General features: G+C 41.9%; 1 protein-coding gene across 5 annotated transcripts in view; it reads right to left on the bottom strand.

Annotated features, from left to right (window-relative positions):
- Nucleotides 1-229: 229 nt before the first annotated feature.
- MEGF10 (multiple EGF like domains 10) overlaps nt 230-12110 on the bottom strand; it is a 369913-nt gene continuing 358032 nt past the window's right edge. For 4 of the 5 annotated variants that reach the window (XM_070412562.1, XM_070412563.1, XM_070412564.1 and 1 more), the window contains 6 exons: nt 11017-11253; nt 9643-9770; nt 8163-8286; nt 3538-3582; nt 2247-2453; nt 230-1033 (listed from right to left, as the gene is read on the bottom strand). In XM_070412562.1, the coding sequence (XP_070268663.1) occupies nt 852-1033; nt 2247-2453; nt 3538-3582; nt 8163-8286; nt 9643-9770; nt 11017-11253 (923 nt within the window). In that variant the 3' untranslated portion in view covers nt 230-851. Of the gene's footprint in view, nt 1034-2217; nt 2454-3537; nt 3583-8162; nt 8287-9642; nt 9771-11016; nt 11254-12110 lie in introns of all 5 variants that reach the window. The other variant, XM_070412566.1, reaches the window with a different exon arrangement.

Below are 12110 nucleotides of genomic sequence, written 5' to 3'. Positions count from 1 at the left end.
ATAAAATTATTCCATTTCCACATTTATGAAATAATTACTGATATGTTATGGATCTCAAGTGGTGAATGTGTATGATGGGGACAGTGATCAGAATAATGTCATGGATGTAAAGTGGGCTGTGGGTCAAACAGGGAGAAAAATCGCCTCTGCCTGGTACATATTGACTCCTTTAATAACTCTAGTGTTTCTAAAATAATTCTAAGTGTACATTTCTTCATTCTAAAAAAAGTCTACATATTTAAACTTCATATTTAAATTTTCTACTTCTGCTAGGGTTTTATTCAGTCTATCCAGTTATGCCACTTGACAGAATGTTTTCTCCTGGGTTCATGTTACCCCTACAATTCTGAGTCCAACTGAAAAAACAAACAAACCACACACACCCAAATAATCAGGACTCAATAATATGCCCCTTTTCTTCTACATATTTAGTGATTCACACTAAATTTCATAGCAAACTGCACAATCCTAGGTACAGATCTACAATGCGAATGAGAAAAAAAATCTTTAAACTTTAGTTTTTCAAACAATCATACCAATGTCCACTGCAGCCCACATCGCTGAAGGAGTTCTGCAAGTTCATGCTCATAGCCAAGATTTTACAGGAAGTCATGCTTCAGGGGTGCAGTTCTAAAACTAACAAGAATGGAAAATCACATGGTATCTCCTGCCCAGCCACCCGTACCCAGGGACCTACCGTCCGTCAGCCTCAGCTTTGAGCTTTCTGGGTTACGCCCAGCACTTGCCTACCAAGTAGATTAACATTCACATAAGGTGGCAACGTGAGGATGGAGAAGAACTGAACTGCCGTTCTGGAAAGGGTTCCAGCGGCTACCGAAGGTCCTTTGGTGTCATTCACTGCTGCTGCTGCTGCTGCTGCCTCCGTCCTCTCGCGTGGGGGAGGGTGAACTGTCTCGGACTGGCAGCAGGTCATAATGGCAAGGGATGTGACTGTTCTTTGGAAGGTCGTACAGATCCTGGGTCAGATGCCCATTATTGCTGAATATTCCTTGGACAACACTCACTGTAGGTTCTGTGACAACCAGGGACGTGTTAATTTATTGGCAATAAAAAAATTAATAAATTAAACATGGATTTTCTTGCAAATGTCAAATAAGAAAATATTATTTTTAAAAACAAATGATCCTTTTATAATCACAGAGGTGGTTACTCTGTGGTTGGTAGACCCACTGATGCCCACAAATGGTGCTCGGAACAAAAGGATGACTGTATCTTTGGGATCAAGGCATCAAGGGAATATACAGAAACCCTGGATATGAATCATTGTCTGAAAAACCTGGGAAATAATCTAGTGCAAACCCCTTACTCTACAGATGAGAAGACTGAGGTCCTTAGAAGTTAACTCGATTCATGGAAACATACGTTGAGTTCCAATCTTACGGTGGTAAGCTTATGGGACAGAGCAAAGGGGACTTGTTACTGACCTTTCTATAACAATTTAGTTCGCTATGCCTTCCATTTTAAAAAGCTGTCTTAATACTTTTAAAATAGTTATATATCTTCAGTGACATGTCTATAGCATAAAATGAATTACTAGCGACTAGAGTTAAATTAGTCACTTCATTTACAAGTAGTAGAGAATATTTTAAAGTTTCAATCATAAATACTGATACAGAGATAGAGAGTAAGAAAAATTAAATTATATAGCCCTATTATCTAGCTAGTGATAGCTCTGATATGTTTTAACTTCCCCCAAATTGCACTTGCAAGAGGCAATCAAAGTATCTCTAATTTTAAATTGAATTCTTATTAATTTCTACCAGACTCACAGTTTAGACTCTTACTGATATGTTAGACAAATTTAGAAGTAAAATGTTTTAATCCTGCTAAAAGCATTATATTATATTAATATAATGAAAGCAACCAGGAATTGGAACCACCTGTTTAATCTAGTGGAACCATTTGTTTTGGCTAAGTTGACATATTAGCTAATATGATACATATGCTATTCCACATGCAGGCTAAAATATTCACTATGGCTAAAAAACAAAAGATGGATGACCAGGTGGGAGATAAGGAAAACTTCCTTTAAATTTTCTAAATGGTGTTTCCCTGAATAAATTATTTGACATCAATTAATATGATCACTGTAAACACAGCTTACACTTAAAATATGGGCCATTTTTAGTAAGGTTTGTATGAAATGCTGTTGTATTCTCAAAGACTTTGAAAGTTTTGTTTTTTAAATTCCCATACCAGGTTCTTTCTTGGTTAGGAGAACTCACCAACTTCATAGACATTCTTGTTGGCCGAAGTTGAGTTATTGATCTCTGCATATGGGGAATCTCTCCGTGCTGGTGACTTCATCTCCACATAGCCACACTCCGAGTTTTTGGGAATAAGTACAGGTGGGTCTTTAATAGTGGCATATGGGTTTTCAGAACTGCTTAGGGAGCAGTTACTTGAATTATATTCAGAATTCTTTCCCAAGTCTGTAAAGAGAAATAGCGGGGAAAAGCAAATGATATTACCTGAACGTTATTTTTAAAATTTTATTTTGCAATTACAGTTTACATTCAATATTATTTTTATTATAGTTTCAGGTGTACTGAAAAATGTTATTTTTTTCTTGGTGATAATTTACTTAGACAATTTTTTAAAATTTTATTATTATTACAGAGGGAGGGGGAGAGAGAGAGAGAGAGAGAGAGAGAGAGAGAGAGAGAGAGAGATTGCTGTGAGAGAGAAACATCAATCAGTTGCCTCCCACACATACCCTGACCAGGGATCAAACCTAGAACCTGGGTATGTGCCCTAACAAAACTTGAACACGCCACCTGTTCGGTATGGGATGATGCTCCAACCAACTGAGCCACACTGGCCAGGGCTGGGCAGTTTTTCTTTCTAGCTAGTTTTCTGAATTATATACACTAAAAATAATACTAAATGTTTTTCACTTATTTTGGAGAGAATTTGCTATAAAATTACTAAGGTGAATACCAATACAAACATCATAGATTTGATTTCATTTTGATTATCACACTCAAATGAAATGAATTCCATTCTATTTTACTAAGAGTCTCCAAATTCTCAAAGGCTTCAATTGAGAAACCATTTGCTGATGGACCCAGGAGCACAAGAAGGTTCTATTATCACGGTGAAGAAAGCATTTGTGGATTTCTTGTAAAACCTCAGTACTGGGCACCTGAAGTTATTACTCAAATTCTTCCTGAAGAGCAGGCCTCAGTGAACACGTAACCACACTGATCTCTTCCTATTTTCCCTGTTCTTTCCTTTCCTCCCCCGATAAGCCACACTTCTTTTAAGGAAATATAAGTGTTTCCCCAGCAAAGTGAAACCTGCATTTCCCCGACTTCTGCTCTAACTGACCCATCTGTGGTCACTGTCTTGATGTCAGTCAAACGTGTTTGTGTGTTTGCTGGAATAACCACAGTAAGTCTACATTTTTCCTACACTGACACTCTTGTCCATGTAGCAAATTATTTCAGTCTCTGAGATGTATTTTTTAAATTATGATTTTGATAAATGTATTTCTTCCTCAAATCTACACCATACCTTTTAAGGATTTTCCCATATAGCTTCTGTCCAGTCCAAAAGCACCTGTGATAAAGGAAGAAAAGAAATACCCAGTGAGAACTGAAAGCAAGAGGAAGCTCATCTACTATGTCAAGGTCACCGAGGAAGATGGCTGGGCACCCACTGTCTTCCCACTGCAGACCACCAAGGCTGCTGCTTTTCACGCCTTTACTCCAGGTCTCCCATGCCGGCTACCCCAGCACTTAGAATTGACAATACACATGTGTCATGCTGATCATTCTCCTGCTCATTTACAGTGATCTGGGAAAGGCAGATTGATACAGGGTAGCCCCTGAGGCACAGACAAATCAGTCCACTTTATTCAAGGTTGCACAGTGGAAAGGACACGACCAGAACTAGAAGTGAGATGAAGGTCTTAAATTTCATCACTTGTTAGCCACATAACTTTGGGAAAGATGTTCAACTCTCTGAGAATTTTCTTTTTTAAAAATATATTTTTATTGAATTCAGAGAGGAAGGGAGGAGAGAGAGATAGAAACATCAATGATGAGAGAGAATCATTGATCGATTGCCTCCTGCATGTCCCCTACTGGGTATTGAGCCCGCAAACCCGGGCATGTGCCCTGACCGGGAATTGAACCATGACCTTCTGGTTCATAGGTCGAAGCTCAACCACTGAGCCATGTCAGCTGGGCTCTCTGTCAATTTTCTTATCTCTAAAATGAGGAAAACAAAACCTACCTTCCAAGCCTTACAGGGTGGTGGTGATCATTAAGTGAAGTAGGCCTGGTAAAATCTGAAGCACCATGTAAATGAATGGTGTTTCAGTTACTGTAACACTTACTATGTCTCAGCTTCAGTCTATCGTAAGCATTCCAAAGCCTTTTTAATTATCTTTGAAAGGAAAACTATGGACTTAGGTTAAAAACAGAGAGTAAGTAATGATTTGTGATGAGCATTTAAGTAGGTATGAGAATGGGCAAGAAATGGCCCACTACCACTGTGCATGTGTTTCTCACAGTGACATTAAACTCAAGTTCTGATGGTAATGTCCTATGGGGACACACGGTTGTGGAGAAAGAAGAATCCCTTAAGAGGAGAGGGCGGGTCTAATGTCAGTCCTGGTGGGACAGGATATGGGAATGTCTTCCTCTCTCAGGTGCACTTTTTTGGGTCTGGGTTGTGAAATCTAGCCAAGCTCCCAGCTGGTGGGAAAGGCACCGCCGTAAGCCAGAAGGCAGGACAAAAGGCTGTGTAGCGAAGAATCAACCTTACCAAAGAGAGGTCTGGCCTTTGCCCTTGGTTCCTAGGAGGTAATCTCTGAGTCCTTGGAATTACTGCACAGTAAGAGTGTTTTTGTTTACGTGAGGGCCTATGGCTACACGGGGTAGTCTAACAAAGTAATTTATGGGAGGAGGGTTGGGCCACTTGGTATCAATGTAACCTTCAGGTGGGCTGGAGACTAAAGGTCAACCACATGGGTAGTGAACTAAGTCTACATGACCAAGCCCCCATGAAAACGCTGGACACCAAGGCTGAGGTTAGTTTCCCTGCTTGGCAATGCTTCATGTGTATTGCTACACACTGTTGCCAGGAAAGGTTAGCACTTTCCATGATTCCATTGGGAAAGGACAACAGAAAGTTCCATGCTTTGAACTTTCCTGGACTCTGTCCCGTATCTCTTACCTTGGGCGATTTTATTCTGTATCCTTTTGTTGTGATAAACTGTGACCATGAGTATAATAGCTTTCAGTGAGTTCTGTGAGTCTCTCCAGCAAATGTTTTATCCTGAAGGTGGACTCCCAGACTTTGTAAAGGGACCCCAGGAAGATGGACAGGGGCTGTGCCTCTGAGAGCTCCTTATCAAGGAACTCTATCTTACTCTTTGCCCAATTCCCTTAGCCATTTCCAAACTGTACCAAAGTCTTGTTAAATTATCATTTTGGCTTTAGTTTGCAGTGAGCCTTCCCCAAGGGGTTAAAAAGAGCAGTATGGAGTGCATAGTAAATTAGGGAACAAGAGTTGGGGTTGTGAGACCAAATACCCCTGCCAGATTCTCTCTTCAGCACCTTGGAAAATCAGGGTGCCTTTTGTGTGAGTGTGTGTGTGTGTGTGTGTGTGTGTGTTTTAAATGTTTTTTGTTTTTTTATTTCAGAGAGAAAGGGAGTGGCAGAGAGAGACATCAATGATGAGAGAGTTCATTGACCAACTGCATCCTGCACACCCTCCACTGGGGATTAAGCCTGCACCATGATTCGAACCATGGCCTCCTGGTTCATGGGTTGATACTCAACCAGTGAGCCACACTGGCTGGGCCAAGGTGCTGTTTTAACAAGGGAGCAGGTAAGTTTCCCCATAAACTCCCATATGTCCCCATCCTTGGATAGATGCTTCCAAATGCACTCAGTTTAATCTAATTCATACGGTGAGCCAGAACATGGTCATTATCCCTATTTTACAAATGAACAAATCAATCTTGAGAGGGTGCTTGACCCAGTGTCATAGAAAAGAACCAGGAATTGATCTCAGGGCTCTTTTGTCAAGTTCAAGGCTCTTTCAGACAACCTCACCACAACGTTCCCATCATTGAAACACCTACAAACTTCATCATCGACAACGTGCCTCACTCTGTTCATAAGAGAAGACTTTTCTGTGCAACAACTTTAAAAGTACATGGAATGCAAAATTATTCTTGGAATGGAACAAACCAAGAAGATCCAGAATTTCCAATGAAAATTTTATGTGCCGTGGGTCTCACTGAGACAGAAAGCAGAGGTTTATTTGTGACCATTGCAATGACTGTGTCTTCTGGAGTCAGAACAAATGACATTAGGAAACGTGGAGCAAGAGGACTTTTCCCTCAGGAGGACTTGGTGGTATTTTACTGAATATCAATTCAGGTGCTTTTTTAATGTAATTTAGACTTCTTAAAAACCTCCCCAATGTTAAATAAACTCACCAATAAGTGTGTTATAAATAAGTATACTGTAAGAATATCTTATAATTTTACTGTGCATGTGTGGAAATACACATCTCCTAGATAATATTGGTGTAGAATGCAGATAAAAACTAAGAATTTATACTCATTTTGCTTTTTAAACATTTGCATTTCTGAGGTCAGAGGGGACTTTAGAGCCCACAGGGATTGGTTCCTACATCTGGCTCAGGTGACTGAGCATACATGGTGTTCGCAGAAAGATCGGAGGGGGCGCAGTCAGAGCCCAACTGTGAGACTAGCTTTACCCCCTTCTTCCCATGGCATCTTGGACAGGAGATTGACTTCTCCGTGCTTCCCAGTTTTCCCTTCTCAATCAAACAGTATTCAGGAAGGGCCCATCCAGTAGGGGTGTCAGGTTTAGCAAATAAAAACATAGGAAGGCCAGTTGAATTGGATTTCAGAGAAACAACAAGTAGTTTTTAGTATAGGTATGTCCCATGCCCTATATATTTGCGATATATTTATACTAAAAATATTTGTTGCTTATTTGAAATTCAAATTTAACTGTGCTTTGTGGCAACCTTACCAGTGAATAAATACACATGAAAGGGTTTGATGACCATAAGGTGCCACACACATTAGTTAATATATCATCAAGCTCCTCCATGGAAATAAGGAGCATGTGCTTGGAAGCGGCACCACCTACTCCAAGGGCATCACGGCCGCTCTTTACGTGCGGTTCAGGGTCCTCACCACCTTTGCAGGAAGGCCGTGTGCTCAAAGCTTTTCTTATAATAATACAGCCACACTGTTTGCCCTTTTCACTCTCCTCCTCTCGCAAGTCTGTAGTGGAGTTCTCCAGGAGCTATACCAGTGTGAGGTCACTGCTGCCTGAATGCAGCAGCAGAATGAGAATCCAGCTGTCCTTCACTAGGCCAGACGTTAAAGAGATGGACAAAAGTGTGAAAGAGTGACACTCTTCTCGCTATTTTGGGGGGGAAAACATAGTAATTTTCCGTAAAATGCATCTTACATTATAAAATGAGATCATTATGATAAGTTAATAAATAACTATTTTAAGTATTCTTGTTTAATTTATAATATGGTAAATATCAGTGGATGTAACCCATATCAACAGAAATTCTTTGGGGCCATTGATAACTTTGGAGAGTGTGTGAAAGGGTCCTGACTCCACAACACTTGAGAACCACTGATTTATATTCCTGTTGATATCTCCATTTCCTCACCTCCCATGGGAACAAAGAGGAGCCCACAACCTGGTACCCAGCTGATTAGGTTTAACTCCCAGTTCTATCACTTAGTAGGGTTTGAGACTTTGCACAAGTTACTTAACCTTGTTAAGACTCAGCTTCTTAACTGTAACATGGAGATGCTGCTGCTGATCATAGTTCCTGCCTATTACAGCGCCTAGGAGAACTAAGTCAGTTACTAGAGAGGGTTGGAATGTAAGCTACAAGCAGGCAGAGACCCTTATCTCACTTGATCATTCCTGGCACACAGCAGAAACGCAAGTAATGCTGAATGAATAAGGCACTTGGGACAGTCCTAAGCCCCCTAAGGGGGTGAGGTAGAAGTCGATGAGTCTGTCTTTCACGCATGTTTCTAAGAGATCACTTTGGCACAGACTATCTGAGGTGACTAAAAAGTGAAGGTGCTCGTTGGGGATGGGAGTCGGGAGAATCACCAAGCTCGTTGAGGTAGCCGCCGTGCTTCCAGTCCGCAGGCAGTGTGCCCGTGCAGTCCACCACCGGGCCTCTCTTCCCAGGATTCACATTCTTCAGGTTCACAAACAGCTGATTGTTTTTCGACTATTAAAAATAAAAACAACAAAAGAAGTCAAAAGAGAATATAATGTGGTGCCGCACAATGTTACTGGTCTGGGGGAGCAAGTCCATGGCATGTACCAAGGGCTGGTCCTTGAACGAGGCCGGGCGGAGGGGCAGAGGTGACCATGTCTGACCTGGTGGGACATCGAGGCAGCAGGAGTATATGTCTCTTGGCCCCAACTGTTTCCCATCCCCACCCCACCCCCACTGCCTCAGCTTCTTGATTTCAGGATGTTACTCTGTACCAACTAGGCCTTATTTGGGTTTACATACATGGAACTTTACATTGAAAAAACCAAATTCCTGGTTGGAGCTCTCCCATCCAACACTGTATGATCTTGTAAGAGTCACAGTGACTCTCGGCAGTTTTCCGAGCTATAAATATGAGGATAAGATCATCGACTCTGCCTCCCTCCCTGAATGTGAATGAGAACAAATGGAATGATGAATATGAAAGTCTCTGGAGAATGTGAAGTGCTATTTAACTATGAGGCACTATAATTAAAATCCAGCTGCATTAACTTAATTGCAACTGAATTAATTTTATTAGCTTGGTTGTCTTTTAAGAGAGAGCTAGAATTAGACAACGGAGACTGGAAATATAATTTGGGTACCACTGGAAGGGAGGCATGTTTGGGATTTCAGTGCATGTAGAAGAGATCTGGGGAGTCCTACAGGAAGCAGCTCGGGTTCTAGGCAGCCCTGGCTCTTCAACCTCTCTACCAAGTGGGGATAATATCTACTCTTGATTCATAGGATTGGCATAAAGATTAAATGAGCTTCTATAGGTAAAATAACTAGAAATGCTTGGCACATTGTTTCTATTTGATCCCTTTGACCTACAAAAATGCAATTTCATGTGGTTTGATCTAAATACATACATATTATTGTTGTTGTTGTTGTTGTTATGAAAGTATAAGTGGCCAGGAAAGGGCACTAGGAGACAGGTGATCAGAAAAGACAAACTTGGCAATTTTACCCAGAAATGAGTCTGCTGTATTCTGCTATGAGACATTATTTTAAAACCTCACCCAATATTAGAAACATTTTTCCAAAGAGGAGCAATGGAAACAGTATAAACTGTAGAGGCAGAAAGACCTTGACTCACATCGCAGCTGCCTCACCCACTGCTGGGGAGCTGTGTGTGGAAGTGACTCAAATCCCCCATTACTCTGGGTTGTTTAGAGGGATAAACACTTACAGGGCTGTTTGGAGGGATAAATGAGACAATAGATATAAAGTACCTAGAACAGCATGGCAAACAGCAGCCCTCGATACCTGCTTGTTCCTTTCTCTCTCCCCTGCCTACCCTCACCGATCTGAGCCATCACCTCTCACCTTGGCAATGGTCATCCTGTCCCTGTTGTTGACCCGAGGGGATGCGGCACACTGCGTGAGCGTGTGGTAACTGGGGTTGGTGAAGTAATGGCTGTTAGCATTTCCACCGCTGCCGTGAGGAAGGGTTTCTGCAAGAGAAGGAGGAGACAGTGAAGATGGCAGGCTCCCCTGACCCTGGGTGGAAAAAAGGGAAGCAAGCTATGTAATGAGAACATGTATTTGGGCTGCTTCCATTTTGCAAACTGGGCGGAATACCCTCCTGCCCAGTACACCCAGCGAAGCTTCTAGAAGCAGCAGGAGTCTGACTTCTTACCAGCCTCCTTGGAAAGTGTGAAAATATCCACAGATATGGCTGGGAAGGCACCGCTTTGAAGTTATTTCTGCTGTCATTTTCCTCTTTTTTAAAAACACTTGAGTCCTTGACTACAATATTCTGTACTACAATATTCTGTGTGGCTACTTTATGCATTCTTCCACAATCAGTGTATTTACAATCATGTGACACCCCCAAAGTCCTTCAGCAATTGCCTTCCAATTAATAAATATTTTAAGTTTCCAAATTCCTCTGTTTAAGTGGTTACTTCTTCTGATGACTGAGCGTGTCACCTAAAAATTTACTTTTATGAGGACTTGTGACCGAAAGGAAGATTTAAGAGTTTTCTTAAGGAAATGCCCTGGTTCTTGCTAAAACCAAAAAACTGTTTCTTCTGTAACTTGGTTGCTGTGCAGTTAATGATTTGTGTGGGCTCGGAGATGGGCTGGAAGGAACTGCGGGAACAATTCAAGGCGAGAGATAGCAGACCTGGCCCTGGTCCCTGGTCCCTGGCCCTGGAGGCCTTGGTGAAGTTACAGCCACCCGCCTCTCCCATCCCTGTCCCCACAGAGGGCAAAACCTTGGGACTCGTTACCCAGTAAAGCTTTTCCCGGGTTGAAATTCCCGAAGTCTAAAGCAATCACCTAGAACCGTGGTCGGCAAACTGCGGCTTGCGATCCACATGCGGCTCTTTGGCTCCTTGAGTGTGGCTCTTCCTAAGCCTTAGGAGTACCCTAATTAAGTTAATAACAATGTACCTACCTATATAGTTTAAGTTTAAAAAATTTGGCTCTCAAAAGAAATTTCAATCGTTGTACTGTTGATATTTGGCTCTGTTGACTAATGAGTTTGCCAACCACTGACCTAGAAGACCACAGTAATATTACTACTGTTGACATACAGAACACATCTTGAACAATGAACCTTTTCCAAACATAACATTTCCTCAAGGCTACCTGACAGGAACAGTGGGCAGCATACCCAACACCCAGTTTCAAAGAACCAGGTAAGAAAACCGAACTTTTCAAAGAGTACAAGGCCTCTAAGGACTCTAGTCTCACCCGAAATGGCGTAGTCTCCGTTCATGACCCTCATAGCGGGGGTGTAGGTCACGGCTGGCATGCTTGACTCCTTTCCCTTCTGCTTGTGTCTGTAGATGATGAACAAGGCCAGGAGGAAGAGGACGACCAGGACGAGGATGATGATGCCGGCGATGGCCCCGATCTGGTAGGAGTCAGCGGGAAGAGCCGTGCTGGTTCTGCTTAAGCTGTTCAGGTTCCCAACTATTATGACACCGGCTAGAAAAAGGAGAAAAGGAGACGCGAATAAGGATGACAATGTGGTCTACTTACAAACATCTCCCGCCGTGCTAAGATCGGGATATTTTCAGCTCCTAAGATGTTAATTTGGAAACAAATGTTCCTCGTTTTTAGATGTTGTTGGCTGTTCTGTGCCCAGAGAAAGGCAGCTCTAAACCTTGAAAAAAGGCAGGAGTTCCTAAACCCCAAGATTCAACAGTAGGATTTGGGAGCTTCTTGCCTATTTCAGTTTAAACACTTTGGCAATTAATTGGGAGTGGCACTTGATCTAATTTTTTATTGTGCTTTATTTATCATACGGTATTAAGGTTATGAAGGGCTAGCTCCTAAATGTCTCAACTAACTTAACTTTATGTCTATCTTTAGCATTTTTAACAGTAATTTTCCTTCCAAGCCAGAATAACTCCATTTTAAACCTAGTCCAAGATCAGGACCTGCCTTATCCTGATTTCAATGGGCTTTTACTTCAGAAAATACTGCTCTATGCAGTTATTTTCTATGACAGAAAGGTCTGTCCCAGTAATACCTGATAACATTACCTTAAAACCTTACTCATAATTCAAAACTCAGTTTTCCCCAATCCTTCCTCTGGTTTCATCAAGTGAAGACACTAAAGGTACAGATTCAGGGTCAAGGAACTGGCATCTGAAACACTTGACCTTGATATTCTGCTTTCCCCTAAGCTCTTCCGCTGCAGTTTCATCATCTGAAAATGAGGAAACTGGCCCCCCTGAAGGTGCTTCCAGCTCTAATGTCCCCGTGACTTTATGAGTCTAAATGCCAGACCTCTGATGAGACAGTCTGCCCCGGAACACAGAGCGACAAGGACCAGTGCA

The sequence above is a fragment of the Myotis yumanensis genome, unplaced genomic scaffold, assembly GCF_028538775.1.
Source record: "Myotis yumanensis isolate MYYU_CA2020_CCGP unplaced genomic scaffold, mMyoYum1.0.hap1 SCAF_4, whole genome shotgun sequence".
Classification (NCBI taxonomy): domain Eukaryota; kingdom Metazoa; phylum Chordata; class Mammalia; order Chiroptera; family Vespertilionidae; genus Myotis; species Myotis yumanensis.
Note: the sequence above shows the minus strand (reverse complement) of the source record. Positions and strands in the feature narration are given on the sequence as shown.